Here is a 22729-nt window from a genome sequence, read left to right on the forward strand (position 1 = left end):
ATTTTTCTCAAAAAATATGTGTCTATCAATATGATATACCCTCATCATTTTGAACATTTTCAACTCAATATATTTGTCTATCAATACGATACCCTCTACTTAAGTATTTATGCATTCTACATGTTATATATAACTTTTTTAACTGTTTTTTTATGCAAAAGTATATAAAAATGTGTTCCCTATCCATTTATATGTGTATCTTTAGCGTATCTTAGCGTATCTCCGATACAATACGATACCCTCCGATACGTATCTTAATTTTGACCGACCGATACGGTGACCGATACCGATACTTTAATCCTTGGTCAAGGCTAAACTTGCACCCCTAGTGTCGACAGTGCTACTGTTCTACTTTTGCCATATGAAAAGATGATCAGATGATAAGAGTATCATTATTATTATTGTTATTATTAAGGGCTTTATATGTCCACCACTAGACCATTTTAAGCCATTAAGCATTGAGTGGTACATGACCTCACCCACCCATCACAATCCCATTTATAGTATATTAATTCTCCATAATCCTCTTACCAAAAAAAAAATAAAAAATCTCCATAATCCATGCCAATCACCTTAGCCCCTTTATCTCAGAATGTTTCAACGGGATTAAATTATAAAAGTTTTGTATTGACATCTGAGAAAAAGATTATCTTCATCTAATACACCATTCTCCAAATTTAAACTATGGCACATGTTCAAAACTTGGAATCACATTAATTATAAAGCCAATTATTTTTACTATTCTCCAAATTTAAACCGAATCCAGTTTCAGACCGAATACCCATACCCTGAATCTAACCAAACAAATTATAATATGGTTACATCTTGGATCTGAAATGAGTGTTTATAATTCGGTTTGATCTGGAATCTGGATCTATGTCAAGAACCAACGGTTCTAACTAAAATCGAACCAAATAACTTGATATAATCGTTGGGAATATCCCTCTCCATAAAGGTTTTGATGATAACAAACAAGTGGTAGTTCTAACAACTAATTCTCTAAGTTTTGTGTAAAGGATCACATTGAGGAAGCACCATGTAAGGAACCACTTCGAGAAGCCCAAGATACAAGTGGGATTGACAAGTTAGAAGAATTCAAGATGACGCATACAATGATTTACTAAAAATGTCTGAGATACATTGAAGACATTGAAGAAGGGGAAGAACCCAACTTGAAGACATTGAAAATGTGGAAGAACTCAAGTTGAAGAATTGGATACTCCTAGATTAGGATGTAATTCACACACTTCACACGCACCACACTCATGCATATATATCATGGAAATCCTTAATAAGTCATCCCAAGGCATACTAAACCCATTGTGTGACTGCCAAACAGTCAAAACACAAAACACAAAACAGAGGTTAACCGGCAATTGTCGGCTAGAACCGACAACTGCCGCTTCACCTCCGTGATGATTTTTCCATCAGACTCTGCAAATAGAAGTCAACTGGCAACTGTCGGATTTTTTCAAAATTTGAACTGGCTAGCCGAATCAGTTCCGGATCATTTGTATGTGTTTTAAACAGCACACAGAGAGCAACTGGCAACTTCTGGTTGGAAGTGATAACTACCGGTTGACCCTCCACAAACTCCAATGCCTATATATCGACTATATTATGAGTCTAACGACTAGTTTCTCACGGTTGGGCAAGGAAGCGGCAACTGTCGGTTGGGAAATTTTCTATTGTTAGAAAATATTATCCTTCCAAATTAGGTGATATCATACCCTAATTAAGCCTAGCCTCTACCTATATAAACACACCACTAATGACTTTAATAATTAACAATTAAGAGAGCTCTAAGCAATCATATTAAAATCAATTGAGAGTTTCAACTGTTATTATCATTGGGGTGTTTTCATTGAAGTCAAACACGTTCTCCAAGAACCAAAAGACTTCAGTCAAGTTTCTCTCTCATCAAGTCCATATCTTGGGAGACTTCATAAAGGTGCATTCAAATTCATACTTACATGTTCATTTTTGCACGCACCGCATGAGGTAAACTCAAACCATTTATTCTACTTTATTAATTTTGTTGTTTTACATTTTTCTAGACTGTACTTAAGATTGTATAAGGATCATCTTATCCTAAAAGGAGCTGGGTGACTCTCCACCGTTAAACGGGATTGTAAAATGTGTCTCTCTACCTAGAAAGAGATTGTAAGGATACTCTTGTCCTAAACAAGATCATGTAAAGGATTTTCTACCCTACCTATTGTACTGAAAGAGAGAACTAGTGGAATATCTTATAAGTGGAACTTGTAAGGAATGGACTAGACTCAAGTTGAATCGAACCACTATAAACCTTGGTGTTGTGTGATTGTGAGTTTTTTTATTATTTCGCATTTTTTATTTTACAATCACATTTGAGCATTTGTATTTTGTCTTTCTGCATAGCAGAATCAAATTTTAAACTGGATATTGGAACCAAATAAGAACCGAATACAATACCAAAATAGTAACCATAACCGTACCAGGACCGAACAGGGTTTGATACGAGTATCAATTTTCATAACCGAGACAGGACCTGGTCCGGTTCTAGATCACAATAACACTTGTTGGAACCGAAGCAAATACCTGGTTCCAAACCGATTGACACCCTTAGATGGGACAAAGTTGGATATTGTTGGTGGGAGTGTAACTTTTGCCTGGGACCCGAGCCTACCCTAGCTCGGATAAAGTATGGGCTAGGATTTTTAGCCCGCAGGGCGAACCTCACACTGAGTCCAGCCCAGCCATATCATGATTTTATATAATTATATATTAATAATTACATTTTAGGCTTAAACCTTTAGTTCGTAGTGACTATTATTTTTCCCCCTTTTTTTTATCAATGAATATGACATAAATTATGTAAATTATTAAAAAAAAAAAAAAAAAAAAGAAAGGAGCCAACCTAGCCTGAAAAAAAAAAAAAAATTCAGGGTCAAGGCCAATTAGAGCTGGGCTGGCTAAGATAACTCAGTTCGACCTTCGAGTCAAGTTACACTTGGGCTGAGCTAAGAGGATTCAAGGTTGGTTTGATTTTAAAAATCCAGCCTCTTTCACCCTAATTGTTGGTATGTGCCAGTAGTTAGAGGTGTCAATCGGTAGGACTCAACAAGTCTCAATTGGGCCTAGCCGGGCCTATACCCTTTGATCGTGACCTACATATTTAAGGAATGAGTCAGTCTCATGTTGGGTTTGATTAAGTTTCGGGCTTTAACCGTGCTTCTCCTAATCGAACTATAATTGGACCTTAAACGAGATAATGTATCAGTAAAGCCTTAAACGATCTTAATTGTTTTAGATTTAAGATACTTTAATATATTATATTAAATCATCAATAATCATTTAATAATAGATGCGGGCTGGCTGATCTTTAATAACTGAGCTCAGTCGATCAAATCAATACAGGCTTGGGATTGACACCCCTAAGTCCCTAACAGTAGTCGCCGCTTTAAAAGACTAAGGGGAAATACCACAATCAGACTTCAAAGGGATGAGATGGGCCTATGACCACAAAAACACCCAATCCACAAATGGCCCCGGACTGCCCTACCTGCCAAAGCTGTGAATAGGGGAGCCAGCTTAGAGGGAAGCACCCGTACGATTTAAATAGATTTATTAAATTTAATTTGGTTTAAACCGGCAATTATTACTCTCAAACTGAAATCAAACTAAATTAAGTTATATCTTTTAATATTAAAATTGAATTGATTTTTTCGGTTGGATTTTAAATGATTGGTTTCTATTACAATCTTTATTGTTTGTTTGTTGGAGAAAAGTGAAAAAGGTAAAACACTATCACAAATATGATTATCCATCATTCCATCTTCATAAGTTTTCCACCTCTTTTTATCCTTCAAGCAAACAAGGCCTAAGCGAAAGTGTGGACTAAGGGGGGAGAGAGAGAGAGAATCAGGCTTTTGCGTATCGGGTATTTACATTATTGATATTGGCTGATGCAATAGCGATACGTAGAAGAATTATACTATTTGCATTAACAAGTCTCGTGTCCTATTACGGTACCAATTCATTCTCGAATACTCATGATCTCTCATGCTAATATTAAACTTTTCTATGTCTAAGGAAGATGGAGAACATCTATAACACGTGTGAAAGGAGGACACAAATGAAAGGCATGGAAGAAAATGGTATTGGATCGACCAAATTAAGTGGTCCATTTCAGTATTGGTTGAGGAAGATACTGATCTTATACTGATTTTATCAAATCTTTATTATATTTTTAATCCCTAAAACTACATATTACTACACTATTGAATGTACCATTGAAATTGATGTTATTCCAACTCATGATCTTAGTACTAGAATTCTTTATTGGCAATCCCTTGTCAATGTCAAAGGTATTTATGAATACATCACGTCTATTACCATCATTTATTGTTTGGGAGTTATGGCGGGAAAGAAATAACAAAAGATATAATGAAATCTCTTGTGCTACAACTATCATAATTGAGAGAATCAAGGATTGGATTCATGAAATCATTTATCCAACTAATTTTTCTAAATCCCTTTCTTTGAGAGATAATCTTATCTTGCAGGCAAGTCTTTAAGTTAAACCCACCAATTAGTAGGTTAAAGCTCAAATTCCTATTTATTAGTGTCTCTCCCTTTTATTCTGTTGAATTGAATCTAGATGGTGCAAGCAAGGGGAACGCGTGTATTAGTGGTGGGGGAGGCATTATTAGAAACAACAACAGGAATGTTCTAGCTACCTTTTTCAATTTTTATGGTGTGTGTACAAATTCAATGGCAGAGATGAGAGCCCTTAAATACAAATTTTTATGGGGTGTAAAATTACTAATATTCGTTACATCATTAGGGGAGATAAATCGAGATTACCAATCTTTAGAATGTAATATTTTCTCTTTCGCAGGTTTTCCCTTTGGGTTTACGAGTGTTAGAGTGATTTGTATTTCATGGGTTGGGATAAGACAAGCTATGTCCCCCTTTTGTTCTTCTTATTAAATACAATTTTAGGGGCTTCCTTGGGTCCGAGATAATATTAGGGTAAAAAAAAAAAAATACCATTGAGATCACGATATTGATTTTACTAAATTCATGATAACCGGTTTGATAATTCGTTAGTGGGAGCAATCTTAGTTTTTGTAACCTCCTCCCTTCTTGCTAACCTTGGTCATGTGTACCACAAACGCGGTAACTTAAGTGGGACGTTGTTGATAAAGGAGCGGTCTGGTAACTTAAGTGGGACCTTGCCCCCTCAAAGCTTAATATTTTCCCCCCTTTTGGGGCACTAATTGATAGGTTCAAATATAGAGCAAGATTGTAGGATTATGCACTCTGGTCAACTTTTGCTGTTAGAAGTCATAGGTTCCAACCCTGAATGAAGCCATGAAGTAAACAATCCACACTTGCTGATTCTTTGAATTTATATGACAAGCAAAATATTTTACATTCAAATTAAGGCCTGAAATTTTTTTGTTGGAACTTCTGCTAGACATTGCGAGGGAATCAACAGACTTCAATGCAGTTGTCCAGATAATTGTAGTGGCAGCAGGATTTCCCTAGTCAGTTTTGATCCAAAGCAATTAAATTTGATGTTATTAGAATTGAAATCAATATATTATAAGGACATTCAGACTTTATTGTGATAAAAGTAAGCCTGAAGTTGTTCGGGAGAGGGGAGGGGGAAAGGAGAGATTACAGATACTGGGGAGAGATCAGGGGAACTCGACTTTCCAGTGTAATAGGATTGTGCAAAATGGAACACAATACTTTTAACAGCTTGATTTTATGGAATAATTCTTCTACTATGAGCATACATATTTCTTAGCAGCAAATAAGGTGGTGAAAAATATACATATCAACAATCCGACATTACATGGTCCATACAACCATATACCTCACGCTTTTTCCACTTCATCTGCACAGAAGATGCTGATCTCAAAAAAGTTCAGGGTGATTTCAACACCGACATAGGATTAACAAAAAGTTCCGCATCTCTTTGCTCATATTATTGCATGAAGAAGTATTCAGTGTCAGTCTTGTTAGGGTTGGCTCAAAATTTTCATTCCATTTAGCCATGATGGTGATAACATAATAAATCAGAGTGGTTTGCATTATATGGAGAACAGGAAAAGTCAAGCTCTCTTTATATCATTCTGCTGTTCTATCCCACATATACACAACTGAGCGTGTGTGATGATACATGTATTCCTCTCATTGACTAATGGATTTTCAATCATGTCAGCTTATGCACAATAATTTACTGAGATGATTTCTTTTACCAATGAGGATGATGCTGAAGAGGTGTATAAAAGACAAGACACATACCTCTACTCAAGCTTCACTTGGCTCCGGCAGTGTAATCAAGCGTGTTCCAGAATCATATACCAACTCAGTGCCACAACTGACAAAAACAGATTACAGATCATAGTTATAAATCTAAGGGGAAAAAATAAAGCATAGAAAACCAAGAGCATTTAAAATTTCCTCTGGTTGATTTTCTAATACAGGGGTGGCAATTGCATAGTTGCATCTGATTCAGGTCGGACTGGTGGTATCAATCATTAGTCAGGTTGGGGTAGGCCAACCCAAGCTTGGGCAGTTTGGCACTCAGCTTAGTGACTAAATGCCCAACGTAAATATAGTTAAGAGTCGTAGACTAGATAATGTCAATAGCTGGGTTGGGTGTGGTCATGGGTTGGGTCCAGGATTGAAACCCCTTAAATAGGATTCTTTGACATACAATGACTAGTTAGTTTAAGACTTACTTTGAACATTTAACTTTATTGGTGGAACCACCACTAGACACTGACAGAATGGTTCCAAAGAAGGAGACGTTTTCTGTACCACAGTTAGGACACAAGCCCTGGAAAACAGAAGAATCTGTCAAATATGCAATATCTAATAAACATAATACGAATATGAATTTCTAATTATCAGATATGATGTTGGAGGCTCTGCCTTGTACCTTCAAAATCAAAAAGTCTTCCACAATAGCATTTGTGATTGATTGAGCAATCCAAAGTATGAGGGGCAAAGCAGCAAACCATGTGAAAATGAAACTGAACGGCTCTGGAAGCTGCAATGTAACGATTAAACCATATTTTAATTCAGCAACAGATGCATTGCATGAATCAATGCAGTAGGTGATGAAAACTAGAAGAAGCCCCTCACAAAAAATGAGAGAAAACAATCAGTATTTGCATGTGTGTGTGTGTGTGTGTGTGTGTGAGAGAGAGAGAGAGAGAGAGAGAGGTTATATCTAAGGCATTAAATAAAATCCAGATTTCCTGAAAACGTCATATCATAGTAGGTAAAAACAAGAGTAGACAAAAAGTGTCTGCCTGAGCCTCAAAAGTGCACCAGTCCTGAAGAAAATGACATGTGGAACAATCATCAAAAAGCATCAATAAAAATAGTGTGACAATACCAGAAGATAAAAACCAGGAACTGCAATAGGGAGAAGAGAGAAGAAGACTAAGGGGAAGGCAAGACTGCCAAAGAGAAATTGCAGTCGATGGATCTTTGGTAGTCCACCTCTTTGTATATGAATAAAAGAATAATTACAAATAGGCAAGGAACAGAAGTCCTTTATGTAGTAGAAGTCTAAAGTAGAAGTCAAGCTAACTAGGAAATAAAAGAAAACAAAAGATAACTCATAACATACCACAATAGGGACACTCCCCCTTATCATGGTTACGTACACAACTACACATACAATTTATTGTACCCCATGGTACAAATCATAACACTCCACCATAAGCTGAAGCATATAAGTCACTCATGCCTAGCTTGAAACAGTCTTTCAAGAAAGTAAGACCAAACAGAGGGTTCGTAAACATATCACTAAGCTAATCAGCAAAAGAAATGAATGGAGTAACAATCAATTTCCTCATAATGACACATAACACAAAGTGCAAACATATCACTTAGCTAATCAGCAAAAGAAATGAATGGAGTAACAATCAATTTCCTCATAATGACACATTACACAAAGTGACAGTCAACTTCAAGTCTTTTCTGTAGTAGAAGTCTAAAGTAGAAGTGAAGCCTAACTAGGAAATAAAAGAAAGCAAAAGATAACTCATAATATTAACAGTTAGACATACCACGATAGGAACACTCTCCTTATCGTGGTTATGTAAACATACAAAATATTGTATCCGCACAGTACAAACCTTAACAAATAGGAACTATGGAGGGTTGGTGAAGTGGCATTATAATTACTCATAGAAACCCAGCAATTCTAACAATTTGTCACGAACCAGAAGAAAACATATATTGTAGAATGCGAAGCCCATGAAGTAGCTGATTGGAAATCTAAAGATTCTGGTAGTTGATGAAACCATATAACAATAAATCTCTAGAGATGAGATACATATAGGTTACTGTACAAGGACTCAAAAGTAATTTTAGAAAACAAATCACACTTTGTAAGCACATTCCTGTTTAACTTGCTCAATTGAACAAAATGTCATCAACTTTGAGATGATTCTGTCCATAAGAAGTGCATCACTTTGGATCAGAATGGGAAAAAAAATGGATTAAAAACCAACCTCTAATAGAAATGTGATCTCAAATCCCGTCAAATCATCCAGGAAGAAAAAACTGTTAGCATCAGAAGAAACATGTATGAGATATTGAAAATTTGACTTTAAGTTAGATTCGAATACTCAACCAAATATGAGATGTGGCAGCTGATGATGGCACCTACAGCTCTTATGGCCATCACACCCTTATTGTATAACTAATGAAGAAATGAATATATAAATAAAGGGTCCTTCTAGGCATCACTATGCCTATTGAAATATAATGCATCACTATTTTCCACTTGGCTGTACATGGGTAGTCCATGTGATAGAGGATCCCACATGCATCTAAATTCCCAAAGTAAGAAAGGAAAGTTGCTCAAACTCTGATTCAAATTTCTTGTAAAATTATCAAAATACCATCAAATAGAGATGAATATAAAATACAAAATGGCATCTTTTGTTATTTTAGCTACTTCCTCTTCTCATTTTAAGCAGAAATTGTACCAATGAGATGATTACTTGGTCCTCTATCACATGGACTAAACCATGTGCTGCCATGTGGCAAATAGTGAAGCAGCAAATAGTGAAACGTTATATTTCACTAGGCATAGCGATGGGAAAGAAAACCTATAAATAATTGAAACTGCATAAATTCGTTTAGTTATAACTGAAACTGCATAAATGCTGCTTATATCATCCATTATTTCTCTCCATAGAATCAACAATTGAGATAATTAAAGCAATTTACTTTAAAATACAATAAGTAAAATAACAAATTATTTTTGGTAGCCAATGGAAGTAGCTAAAATGCCCCCTCCCCCATGTGTTTTGTAAAATCTAGTTTATCTTTGACAAGTTATTCTGACTTGAATATCTATTCTCAGTTTCTCACTGCACTCCATATTCATCCCTCTCCCTTTTGCCACATCTGTCTTTCCCATGCACTGGGGTACTCATCCAAGCATTGTTATTGATGCAATCTCCTTCACGGGATTTCCTGAATACAAGGATCGGGAGAGTACTTAACTTTGTAGATAAAACCAATTCCTGACAGAATGACTTTCTGCCAGTAATTTGGGGATATCTCTTTAGTACGATATCAGACTGGGGTGATTAAAATTAGGAATTAAAGACAAGAGGTAGGGCTACAACTTTTGTGGGATACAAATTGTTGAGATTCTGGGTTAAAAAGGGTTTAAAAGAGCTGCAAAGTTACTACACTTACACAGTCCGAATCTGAAAATAATGGCTTCAAAAATTCAACTCTTCTAGGTTGGATCTTTGAGGGGTGTGACTTCAACTCTTCAAGGTTGAAGGCTCAGCTCTTCTAGGCTGATTGAAAGCCCAATCTCTTCAAGGATGGGTGAAACACAATTTGGTTTCATAAGAAGAACTCTTCAAAATTCTTAAGAAGCTCGGAGCAACTTTGAAATTTTCTTTTATTCAATTGTCTTGTCTGCCTCTACAACTTGAGATTTGTCCTCTTTATATAGGACTACAACCCTTAACCTAGGAGACTACAACCATCTTTTAGAATTCAAGTTGAGACATAGACCAATCACAAAATATATTAGAAAATAAAAATTCAATAGAAATCTTAAAAATAGAAAATGTCATTGAGGTCTTCCATTTGTTGAAGTCTCCTATGCCTTGATTCAAGAGTTGAGGTCTTCTAATGCCTTGATGCAAGACTCAATACTTTGATTCTTGTTTCAAAATGAATAGTGTCTTCTAAGTAGGTTTTCTTTGTAGCTTTCAAATGCTAGCTCAAATGCCAAACTTTGAGCTCACAAATTGATGAGTCAAAGGATTTGAGATGGAAATCCATTAAGGATGTGAAGAGTTCCAACCCTAAAAGCTCCTACAATATCTCCACCGTTGATTACATTTGAATTTCTATAGCTGAGATTAAACTTTAAATTATATAATAAAGACTAAAAAATGTTTAATCATGGGCTAAGGTAAATGCTAGGCCTTAGGCTAAACTTCATGTGTTGGTCGGGTCTGCATCAGTTATCAAGGCATCGCTTAGGCAACATGGAGGCTCAGCCTGGACAAGCGCCTAGGCGTCGGCTTGAATTTTTTCATCCTCCCTCAACTTGGTCGCCTTATCTCCTGGATAAGCTTGCCTCCAAGAATTCTATCTGATCCAAATGACCCCTCTTCCTCATATCATGAGCAAAAGAAAATCTATCCCTTCATTCATCTCTATCTCACCAAGACTAATCAACAATCAATATTTGATGTTTATTTTTGGGTTTCAAGAAATAAAATAATAAATTTTATAAAGTCAAAAGCATACTGCAGTTGGATTGGCATATTTAGACAGATGGGGATTTGTAGAAAACACATTTTGGGCATTCCCTAGCTTTATCTACATCATAGACCACCACCTATAACATATTCAATCTTGTTGGATTGGCATATTTAGACATTCAAATGACTTAATTAAGTCAAGTCATTAAGCCAGTTATGCAACATCAACTCATGGAGGCTCCCAAAGTAAATCTCGCCACCTCGGAGACATACAAATGAATGCATCTATTATACCCATGTGTGTGCGTGTGTGTGTGTGTGTGTGTGTGTGTGAGAGAGAGAGAGAGAGAGAGAGAGAGAGAGAGAGAGAGAGTTGAAGTTGCACCAGGAAGTAGAGTCACCTAGTTTGCTCAAATGCACATAAATATTCATGTATAACTCCCTAAAGAACAAATAGTGAATGAACACTTCCATTGAAATGGCCATTACAGTTGTAGTTTCTCCACGTAATCAATAAGGAAATAATTATGTTACTTACAGCGCCAGTGCAACTACAGCAGCTGGAACATTCAATAGAAACATCTTGAAATAGTCAACAGTCAGGTCACTGTAAACCTGGAGAAAGAAGCATCAACCATTAACCAAAGCTCTCATGGCAGACACTACCAGTTACTACCTGATGCCATGAATCATATGTCGAATTCCAGCAGTTCCTCCAAAAATAAATAACATAAAGCACAAAAAGATCAAATTCTGAAATAGGAGGATGGAAATTTCAGAATTCCAGAATTCCAGCAGTTCCTCCAAAAATAAATAACATAAAGTACAAAAAAATCAAATTCTGAAATAGGAGGACGGAAATTTCATAAATGTGCAGTATTAATACTACACAAAATGTATAAATGACAAAATACGAAATGCTTGCATACCTTTCTGGTACGAAGGCTGCACCGCGGACCTTCAACTACAATTTCGCTCCCTTCCGTCTATTAAATGTTATGCAGAAAGGAAAGGAAAAAATTGAATAGTAATATCATTCTATTTTTTGTAACAGATGGGTTTGGAATAAAAAACTAGGTATCAACAAGAAATGCTTTATGAGACTCAGAACCAAATTAAATCAAATGTGAATTCATGCTCAAGTGCATCCAAATCAACTAGCCTGAACACCAAAGATTTATAGTAAGTTCCTAATAGAATATTTCAATGGTTTATGTATACACCTTGAATATATGAGTTGACCATGTGTGGTGTGAAGTGTTAACAAGTATTCATCCCAAGAAATACTTTATGAGACTCAGAACCAAATTAAATCAAATGTGAATGCATGTTCAAGTGCATCCAAATCAACCAGCCTGAACACCAAAGATTTATAGTAAGTTCCAAATAGAATATTTCAATGGTTTATGTATACACTTTGAATATATGAGTTGACCATGTGTGGTGTGAAGTGTTAACAACTATTCATCCCAACAACATAAAATCAACCAATTCTTTATGTATGTTTGAGGTTCAACAGTTTGTCAAAACCTAAAATCCTTGTTCTGTGTTTATAGTTCGGAGAGGGGAAAAAAGGTCTTCTAACTAAAATTTCAATTTTTGCATGCGAAGCCTGTAGAGAAGAGAATACCACTAGACAACAGCCTTCAATAAGTCGGCATATTTATTTCTCCTTGTCCTAGCTGTTGAAAATTGAAATAGAAGGATTGAGGAAAATATTTAAGTACAGGTCTCTCTCGTGATTGATGTGATCAAGGTGCGGATTGATGACAGAAGCTCAACTCTCCTTGGGTTGGACAACTGGCATCCTCACGGAGTCCTCATCAATGCTTATGGGGACAGAATAAGGTACGTCATGGGAAGGTGATGCAGATTCTTCACCAAACTAGGCTTGATTTATTAGGAATAAGCTTAGGGTTGGGTTGTATACGTGTTGGGCCTTCAGTTCATGTGGTTTGGAGTATATTGGGCTACTTTTATGGGTCTAAACTAGGGGTTCTAAGGTTGCATACGGGATTTAATGATTTGTTTCCTTTTTCTTTAGTTTCCTTTTTAGATGGGGTTATTTAGTTTCTAATTTCAGTACCTAGTTAGTTTCTAATTTTCAGTCATAAGTTAGTTTCTATTTCCAGTTTTAGTAACTAAAGGACTTTCTATTTTGTAAGTTTCTATTTTTAGGTTTAGTAACTAGGTGAGTTTCTAATTTTTTGTTTCCCATTTCAGTTTCGGGAAACTAAAGTTAGTTTCTATTTTATGTAAACCCCCATCATTATTATAAATAAAAGAGAGCTCTCATTAGTAGAGACATGATTTTATGAACAAAAAAAGATGCTACTGCGTTTCTCCTCTATGAGGGTTCTTTGTGTTTGATCAAAGAAGAACGGTTTGGTGTTTGATCCAAGCGACACTCTGTGGCGAGAAGTCCGAGTGGATCTTAATATTTTCTGGTTTTCTTATTGTTTCTAATCTCATTCAGCCAGCCAGATAAGTGCTCTAATCTGTCTGCAGAATTTCTGGGTTAAGATTCTCTATTTTATCTACTGTTGGCCTAGCTGTTTTGGGAGTTCTGGCCATCCGATGGCCTTCTAATTTTGATCGAAGGTTAGTCTTAATGTAGGGATAGATTTGACAACCAAACCAAACCCAAGGCTGCAGGAACTTTTAAACTAAGAACAACCAAAACCACCCAATAGTAAACAGCAACAACAGTCCAACTTAAACCAGTCAACAGTCCTTAAAGAAACCAAAATTAGCAGATCCACAATCAGGAATTTCAGGAAACAAAGTTTGCATCAACAATTAGAAGTTCCAGCAATAGAAATAGAGTAATTGAATAAGTAGGATCATAATCAAAACATAGATAACCAAATCAAAACTCGATTCTGATAGTAGGTTCTGAAATCTGGCATTAACTTCTGAATTTTCAGCAAAGTATTATCAAGGAACTAATAACACATCTAAGGACTGATTTGAAAGTCCAACCCATTGGAGAATAATAGCAGCAGTCAAGTTCCATACAGATTTAAACAAAACAGAATTCAGAATTCAAATCTGGGCAAAATCCATAACCGGCCAGAACTGAGTAACAGTCCACTTCAGCGGGAACCAGTGGTCTGATTAGCCTCAAAATTGGATCAAACTTCCTTCAGAATAGGACTAACCTTCAATCAAAATTAGAAGGCCATCGGATGGCCAGAACTCCCAAAACATCTAGGCCAAGAGTAGATAAAATAGAGAATCTTAACCCAGAAATTCTGCAGACAGATTAGAGCACTTATCTGGCTGGCTGAATGAGATTAGAAACAATAAGAAAACCAGAAAATATGAAGATCCACTCGGACTTCTCGCCGCAGAGTGTCGCTTGGATCAAACACCAAACCCTTCTTCTTTGATCAAACACAAAGAACCCTCATAGAGGAGAAATGCAATAGCATCTTTTTTTGTTCATAAAATCGTGTCTCTACTAATGAGAGCTCTCCTTTATTTATAGTAATGATGGGGGGTACAAAAAATTAGAAACTCACCTAGTTACTAAACCTAAAAATAGAAACTTACAAAATAGAAAGTCCTTTAGTTACTAAAACTGGAAATAGAAACTAACTTATGACTGAAAATTGGAAACTAACTAGGTACTGAAATTAGAAACTAAATAGCCCCATCTAAAAAGGAAACAAATCACTAAATCCCATATGCAACCTTAGAACCCCTAGTTTAGACCCATAAAAGTAGCCCAATACACTCCAAACCACATGGACTGAAGGCCCAACACGTATACAACCCAACCCTAAGCTTATTCCTAATAAAACAAGCCTAGTTTGGTGAAGAATCTGCATCAGAAGGTGAATGGCAAAAGTTTCTGACATTATTCTTGATGGGATTTGAAGACCAGGGTCACCGGCTTCTTATCCCAGGCTGATTTAGGCATGGGGATCCTTGTCATGTATTATCAAAAGGCTGAGGGAAAGTGGCAACCATGTGGTCTGGTCAGAGATTGGATCTGGGATTTTTGCAGCTTCCTCAGCTTGGAATTTGGTGAGATCCCAGGCACCTTGGTCCCCGTGGCACAATGTTGTCTAGTTCAAAGGTTTCATTCCCCATCATAGTTTCATAATCTGGTGAGCTCTCACTCAATCTCCTCAACGCGATGCTTCTTATTCCAGAGGTGGATCTCCCTATCCCTTAATTGTTGGTTGTGCTGTAATGCTGTGGACATTCACCATTAATCCTTTGCCCACCCTTTTTCCAGTCAAATCTGGGAAGGATTACTTCATAGGTGCTGGCCTTCTAGGTGGAGAATCTTGCCTTTTGAAGAGCAGTGGAATTGGGCGAAAAGATATTTCAAGGGGAAAACCTCATCACCAGATTCATCACCGCAGAAGATATTATTTTGTGGGATGTTTGGAAAGAAACTTGAATGAATTTTTAGAAAATTATTTTATCAACCTAACAAGTGCAACAATGTAACCCAGACACAGATATCTGATTGAGATTGGAGTATTCTCAATCAAATGCTAACAGTTTCTTCTTTCAATAAATGAACTCTCATTTTTCTTAACATACCAGATGGCACTTTCCAGCATAACAAGGTGATATTAAGTCAACACGGATAAGGACAACGAGGGAAGATTTATGTAACTAAACACTAATGGATCCAATAGGGTTAACCTGGGACAGAGTGAACATGGAATTTCCATTCATGATCATAGAAGAGATCTCATTGCTTATTCCTTTGGTAATTTCCCCCCTCCCCCCAAACAGGCAGGAGGCAGACACTCATAAGTCATAACTGAGAGTTAAAGGTCTGATAGTCCAACCAACCGTCCAGACCAAATAGCCTAGATTTTGATCTAACAAACGTGTATTAAAAATCTTAGACTCCTCGCTGGATGGATCTGGCTGTTAAGTTCTAATGGTTCATTGCCCATCAAATGTATATTAAAAATCTTAGTCACCTTGCTGAATGATCTGGCTGTTCAGTTCTAATTGTTCATTGCCCAATGCCTAGTCAATGGTTCTAGAGCTTTAAACAGCCTTGACTGAAGACTAGACTACGCACCCTTTGTGGTTGAGGGTCCAAGAAATTCAACTGTATGAACCAAGATAACACCATTCACCGTTCTATCTAATAGTTGAATCCCTTTCTCCTGTTGAAATCTCTGACTTATCTTTACACAACCTCCCTTTGTTCAAATATTTCCTTGTAGCTATTGAAGCAATGGTGCACAAACCTTAAGTTTCATCTTCAATTTGTCATACTCCTCATTTGTCATTATGGGGTTCCCAGCAACGTAAGCCATTGAAGCTTCTAAAAACTTCTGTTCATCTGAAGCTGCATTCCAAATGAACCAAGAGATGTCATGCTAATAAAACAGTAGACAATATCTTCAATACGTCAAGAGAGAGAGAGAGAGAGAGTGAGTGAATTTTGGAGTAACACTTCAAGGATAAAATTCCATGTGGAAACTATTAACCCATACTTAGCATAACAACGCTGCTTCCTTCCCACATTAGTTCTTCCTTGAGATTATCAAATTCTTCATTTGACATTATAGCTTTTCCCTCATAATAGAATGCCTGTAGCATAGAAACAAAAAAAAAAAAAAAACATTATTGCTCACCGAGCTGGAATCCAATCAAAAATTACAACCATCTGACAAAAGTAGAAGCATGTAAGAATAGTCAGTCCATATCCACAGAAATACCAAAGCACAGCCAAATCATTGTCTGAGTGAGAAGCTCATTTGGTTGCCCCCCTTAAATTGTGAATATCTGCTACGTGTCATGTTGGTTGTGGCAGACAAGAAGATCCTTTGGTCCCCTGCCCACATGTCAAGTTTCAACCCAAATTGAGTCCCAATGCTAGGACGGCTGGAAAATACTTGGGCTAATCCATATGTTGCCCTTTCTATCCAACAGATGAAATTGCCACATCAATCTTGCGGCGTGGAAAAATTATGTCAGCCATTACGATAACCTTATCTTGTTGGGGCCGTGAAGCAGCAATAAGATCAGTTGGGGGCATTATTCTCTTGTATTATAGGTAATAGCAATATAAAATGCAGTTTTTTGGAAATAAAAATTAGAAACTAGACCACAGAATGTGTATAACTAAAGACATTTCCCAATTTTCTTTTAAAGTGTAGTATCTAATATATATGTAGCACAATGTGTTTTAGTACTTGTAGTGCTTGAAGAAAATCTTGTTCAAGCTCCCCCAACGTCCTCTTCTCTTTCTTGTCTATGCTACAATATTGCAACATTTTACTGTCAATGACATCATCTTCTTTAACCTGGCCTGGAGACAACAGTTGAATCAGCAGACAGCCTTCCATGATACGAACAAGTAAAAGGAGAAAATACATTTACAGAGCATACAGGAAAACAAAAGACACCAGTAAAGTTCTGTGAGATTCATAAGTCAGGACTAAAAATAAGTAGGTATTTGTGGGGTGGGAAGCTTTACCACTGCTAAACTGAATGATCAGCAATTTCTTCAATCATTCATGTAATGATCACTACAGCTATAAATTCATGATGGGGAACTTTGCAGAGGAAGAAATAGAAAAGCTACATGTATTGACAGGATTCTATGGTTTGAGTTAATGATGGCTACCAAACGTGGCTGATAGCTCTTCCAGAAAGAATAATCCACATTATATAGCTTTTAAAACAAATGAAAAATTATAATAACTTTTCTGTAAACATTCTAGTGAATTAATCAGTTGGAAATCTTTTTCTTTTTTTCTTTTTCTCCAGGCTATGAGTTTCACACTAAATGAAAATTCAAACCAGAAAAGTTGCAACGAAGCATTCTATCATTTTAAGGGGCTAATATTGGCAAAGCCCTACGTGTAACTGCAAATATTTGATCAAGACAAAAACACACTATTAATGTTATGTTAGAATAACCATAGAACCATGGGCTAATAGTTAAATGATAGAAGCATGCTTGAGAACTTAGAAAGCGACATTTTCAAGACCTGAACACACCCATAACAGCAAATACTGTAATATGTATTAATGCCAGAAAGCACCACTGACTTGGGATTCTATGGCAACCATATAGGAGATCTTCCAATCACTTTCGATGCAAGTATTATAGACTTTTATAGGAATTTACTTGCCTTTTTAATCAAATTGAAGGCAAGATGGTTGCAATGCAGTCTATGTAAGTAAATATGCCAAAATGTGAACATAAAAAGTGCATTCGGCTACTTTCCTGCTCATTATATACGAATTACCTAAATACCAACAACTGTTCCATTTGCAATGAAAAAGAGCAACCGAGTGCACGAGGCTCTCTCTAATGCAAGGTCAGGGAGGGAAGCATATGACCGCACAGTTTTGATGCTTTTGCGTGTTTAGTTGAAATTATAAAATTATACTTTTTCTGCTGTCGCATGTGCTGTTGATGAGCTCCACGACTGACAAACTTTACACCCTAATTTCTTCTTTTTACTGTCTCTCACAGTTGTGTTGAGCTATGGATGCTCTTCTCCTGCAGTACCAATGTACAAGCAGGTCGGTACCCGCAGCAGATGTAAATGAAGATGTTGCACTTCCATTTCTGTTGTGATCAATTGTTTATTTTTCTAGATCTTGACCTATTTTGTTTCTAATTTCCACCCAGAATTTATTCTGGTATCCTGGAAAACTAGCTATAATTTTCTAAAGTTGTCGATCACTACAAACATTGTCATCGAATAGCTTATGCTCCTTGCCACAACAAGTCAGTAAGGATGCTACAAATTGCAATTGGCTTTGTGAAAATAAATTAACCATCCATCAGTGAAATGGGTTGTCCCCATAAGAACCTATTCGATATTATTGGGACGGATGAAGTAGCAATTAGTTGTACGAGAAGAGTATCTACGACATGCAAGTATGTGATACTACCTGACTCTGGCTCCAATTTCATATAAGAAGATTTTGACATTGAAAAATATGAGAGATATACTAACCTTGCTGATCAGTTGCCTTTGGAGAGAGAATAAAAAGCTTGCGGCGAAGAGATAGCCGTTGAGGGCCGATTAATTGGAGGGAAGGCTTGTTATGAGGAGAGGTCGACTGAGACGAGGGAAGTCTTGAAGATGAGAGAGAGATAGAGGGTCTGCTTCGGATATGGGCAGAGAAGAGCCCAGAAGAAGATAGAGTAAAGCCCGATTCGGCGAGCATTTCCGATGAAGAGAGAGTGAAGATGCTGCTGCTTTTGAAGAGGAAAAGGAATTGGTTGTGGAGGTGGGAATTGGGATTCTGTTCAGGTGGGAATGGAAAAGGTGAAAGGGAGGATTGAACTCCAACTGGTGGCTGCTTCCCATTGTATCCAGTTGTGGGAGAAGGAGAAATCAAATTACGAAAGGACGGATAAGGTGATCAGAATGTGTGGACTATGGAGCCAATGGAGGGAAAAAATTCAATTCCTCTCCCTTCCCTTGTTTTTATTTTTTTATTGGGAAAAAAAAAAGGCTATCAGTCTGCTTTCTCTACGCCCAGACATTGAACTCTGATTAAATTTAAATCAGAAGGGTAGAGATGATTTGTCATAGCGTCTATCCTATATCTAGGCGTAGAGAGAGCAAGCGTCGTTTCTTCGTTCTTTGTCCGTGGATCATCTGCCAAATCAGACTAGTGAAATCTTATACCTTCTCCTCGTGACACGTGGGTTTCTTTTCTTCAAACATTTATAAAAAATAAGTGAAGAAAAAAAAATCTATAAAGACAACAAAAATATTTGATGAGGTAATAATTGATTTTTTTTTTTTCCTCTTTCCTTGACTTCCAAACATAGCCCTAAAAATATGAATTATGGATTGTGGATTGTGGGATGATTAAGATTGGCAAGTTGCTAAAGAGTTCAGATTGTTTTCTCCATGTATGTTCTTCTGGATGTTTGTATATATCATGTGGCAAACATCTTTCCTTTAATATTCTTCTTCATCCTTTAAATGACAATAAATATGGCACATGTTGACACCTAATGTATATGTATAGATGAATATAAGTATAGAGATCCTAACTCAGTTGTTAATGTTAATGTTGGAAGGGATTCCCCATGGTGAGAGGCTAGTAGCAAGTTGTCCATGTAGGAGTGTACATATATTAGAAATTGTCAAATTTGATGACCGAATATCAAAGACCATAGAAGAGGGAATGAGGAATAGGCGTTTGGGTTCCAAAACTTTACTATTAAAAATAAAATAAAAAAGGTAGGAGTTTGGGATATCTTGTATTTCTAGTGAAATCAAATTTTCATTATCAAAGTAGGATTAATCACCTTTGATTGCCTCTCTCAAGGGCAAGATCTAGAGTCGAAGTGATCTAATGATGAAATTCAACATGTTGAAAATCTAGAAGAAGCATCATAAGAGGAAGTGGAACCTCATTAGGAAGCCACTTGAATCTCTATTTTGTGTAGGGAAAGGAGTCACCATATTAGGTTTGTCCTTTATTTTCTTTGCTCGACCAATTGAAAAATCTGACGTCTGTAAAAAGATAATTGGGCAAGAGCACACTACCCTATTGGCGTAGATACATGCCAGCGTGTGGGCTAATAGGAAGGCAAGGGGGAGCGTCTTCAGTGCTGGGGTAGCATAATTTTTCTACACCTACTTATGTCTAGACATGTACCTACGTCAATAAATTACATTATTTGTTCAGATATTATACCAAAAAAATAAAAGACATATCATTATGATAACGACATGAGACTAATGTTAGCCTTAAATTTTGAATACAAAATATGCCCCATCATGTGTCAACCCGGAGCAATCGTAATTTTTTTTTTTTGAGGGCTCTATGTAGCCGGTTACAATGCGCAAAACCCTATAGAAAGTGGTCTATCTAAATGACTCATATATTTTAAAATACTAACTTTCTTTTTAAGGAATCCTTCATCAATTGTTTATTGTTCCTTTATTTTTTTTTTTAATTGAATTAAAATTAAATAATTAAATAATTTGAAAGTGACATCAATATGAATTAGGGATTCGATTCCAATTTTTCAAACCATCGACAAGCCTGTCGAGAAGGCTCCAAAGTGAATGCATGCCCTTTTTTCAACAAAAAAAAAAAAGAATGCATGCCCATTGAATTTTGAATTTTGAATTTTATTTTAGAAGGATAGAGAACAACCCAAATCATCCATCATGGAATGGGTCAATATGCTGTAGAAGGAAAATGACACAAATATTGAATGTGATAGTTTCAATCATTAAAATGAATAGCCACCACATTGGAGACATATATCATATTGCATGCCATCGTCCTATATTTTTAATTGATTGTTATTTGACAATGTTCGTCATTGCTAGTTGCCACTCTAATCATCTTATTCTTAAAATTATGGCTGCTATTTGATATTATATAATTTTTTCTATTTACATTTTTTGGGAAGAGGTTCTTTACTCGTCAGGGTAGGATTAATTTGCTGGTGGTCCTTTGAATCCAACCCTTTACTCGTCATATGAAATAATCTTTTACTATCCTCCAATGTAGAATATCATTTATCAAAATTTATTGATGAGTTCTTTTATGCTGTTTGTTTAATAATTTTTTTTTTTTATTAATTTATTATGGACAAGGTTCCCCGTGCTATCCATGTGGAGATTACTCCATGTCACACAATCAGCATGTGAGAATTGGTTTTGTCAGTGGGGGCCTGCAATGCTAAAGAAGAGAGAGAGAATATTAGTTATGTGAGATAGTAGGAGATCATTTTATTTATTTATTTCTTTTTTGGAAAGATGAAGGAAATGAGGGTGAGGGTGAGGGTGAGGGTGAGGGGGAGGGGGAGGGGAGGGAGTTTTCTAGTTTTCTTTCACTCTACTGATGAAGATTACAGTTCCTTCATGAATTTACGGTCATCATTATTCTTCCTAATTGAAAGTCTAAAAATATTATATACTATAATGAGACCCTTATCCAAATAAAGTAATGACTACCGTTGAAGATTGAAATTCCATTTTTACATGATTTGAAGAAAATCAAGTTCAAATGTCAGAGTATCGTGGTTTCACTAATGAGTGGAATTTTAGGAGGGATGAACTTTTAGCTCAGTGGCTGTGCAACTAACCAATGGAAGCCTAGCGTAATTTCAAGGAGAGGTTCGTGTGTTCATCCTTCCTACGAACAAAACTTGGTTGCTACTTGAGTTGACCTTGTAGCCAAAGAAATGGAATCTTGAAAGGTATTTTAAAAATATTAAAACCTAAAGAGGAAAATTGTGAATCCAAGAGAAAAAGTGAATTATTCCATTTTTTTTTATTGTAAGCACGGGTTGCTTTTACCCTCGCCTCAACAAGAAAATAAAACAAGGGAGAGGGATTGGTATGCTGGCATAGTACCTAGGAATAAAGTATGCTAGCGGTTTTTTAACCGTTAGATGAAATATAAAAAATCACATCCGTTCATAATTGTTGTCTTACAAAATCTTCCCAATACTGCCACTCCACCGTTACTGCTCCCCCAACCACTACCCCTACTCCGGCCAGCGCGTTTGAAGCATCACCGCTGCCGGTAAATTCAAATTTTCTCCTTGTCTCCAGCTCCGTTTTATTCAATCTCACCGCCAACTGTGTAGATTTGGCATTTCATCAGTTAGTAAGTAAATAGAAACAGAGGAAGAACGCTCAAGAAAAGAAAGAACTCACAAACAACTCACCCTGGCTATGGGTCTCACTAAAGGGTGGAACAGAGGAGGAATCCATGAAATGAAATTGTTATTTTCTTTTTTTCTCTTTTCAAGAGAGGATTTGCAGTGAAGAGGTGAGGCTGTTGGGAGGGAGGGAAACAGGAAGGAGGGTATTTATTATGTTAAGAGAGGGAAGAGTGGGGATTGGGAAGGAATCGAATAGCAAAACACAGGGAGAGGGATAGGTATGCCGCCGATATCAAGTATGCTAGCGGATAGTACCAATAGGAACACATGATGGAATATCATTCAGAAAAGATATGGGGGTCATTTCAGAAAA

At 36.6% G+C, this 22729-nt stretch overlaps 1 protein-coding gene across 3 annotated transcripts; it reads right to left on the reverse strand.

Moving 5' to 3' along the window:
* Nucleotides 1-5364: 5364 nt before the first annotated feature.
* Nucleotides 5365-19128, reverse strand: LOC122080903 (PGR5-like protein 1B, chloroplastic). 3 transcript variants are annotated; one of them, XM_042647789.1, is made up of 11 exons: nucleotides 18722-19128; nucleotides 16940-17055; nucleotides 16238-16334; nucleotides 15989-16089; nucleotides 11690-11746; nucleotides 11299-11375; nucleotides 8529-8580; nucleotides 6941-7051; nucleotides 6741-6838; nucleotides 6301-6376; nucleotides 5365-5531 (listed from the first exon to the last, which is right to left on the reverse strand). In XM_042647789.1, exons 1-10 carry the CDS (start codon nucleotides 18933-18935, stop codon nucleotides 6307-6309), a joined length of 993 nt encoding a protein of 330 aa, XP_042503723.1. In that variant the 5' UTR covers nucleotides 18936-19128; the 3' UTR covers nucleotides 5365-5531; nucleotides 6301-6306. The 3 variants fall into 3 exon arrangements, with proteins under 3 accessions (XP_042503723.1, XP_042503722.1, XP_042503721.1); XM_042647788.1 differs by lacking the exon at nucleotides 5365-5531 and adding an exon at nucleotides 5589-5904; XM_042647787.1 differs by lacking the exon at nucleotides 5365-5531 and adding an exon at nucleotides 5589-5890 and having other exon boundaries at nucleotides 18722-19126.
* Between the last annotated feature and the right edge of the window lie 3601 nt (nucleotides 19129-22729).

The sequence above is a fragment of the Macadamia integrifolia genome, chromosome 6 (genome assembly GCF_013358625.1).
Source record: "Macadamia integrifolia cultivar HAES 741 chromosome 6, SCU_Mint_v3, whole genome shotgun sequence".
Taxonomy (NCBI): domain Eukaryota; kingdom Viridiplantae; phylum Streptophyta; class Magnoliopsida; order Proteales; family Proteaceae; genus Macadamia; species Macadamia integrifolia.

Coding starts and splice junctions, on each gene's coding strand:
- LOC122080903 (XM_042647789.1), bottom strand. CDS start 18,935: ATGCTCGCCGAATCGGGCTTTACTCTATCTTCTTCTGGGCTCTTCTCT. Junction 16,335..16,939: donor ATTTTCTTCAAGCACTACAA/GTACTAAAACAC, acceptor TCTATGCTACAG/GCATTCTATTATGAGGGAAA. Junction 7,052..8,528: donor AGATCACATTTCTATTAGAG/GTTGGTTTTTAA, acceptor GTTACATTGCAG/CTTCCAGAGCCGTTCAGTTT.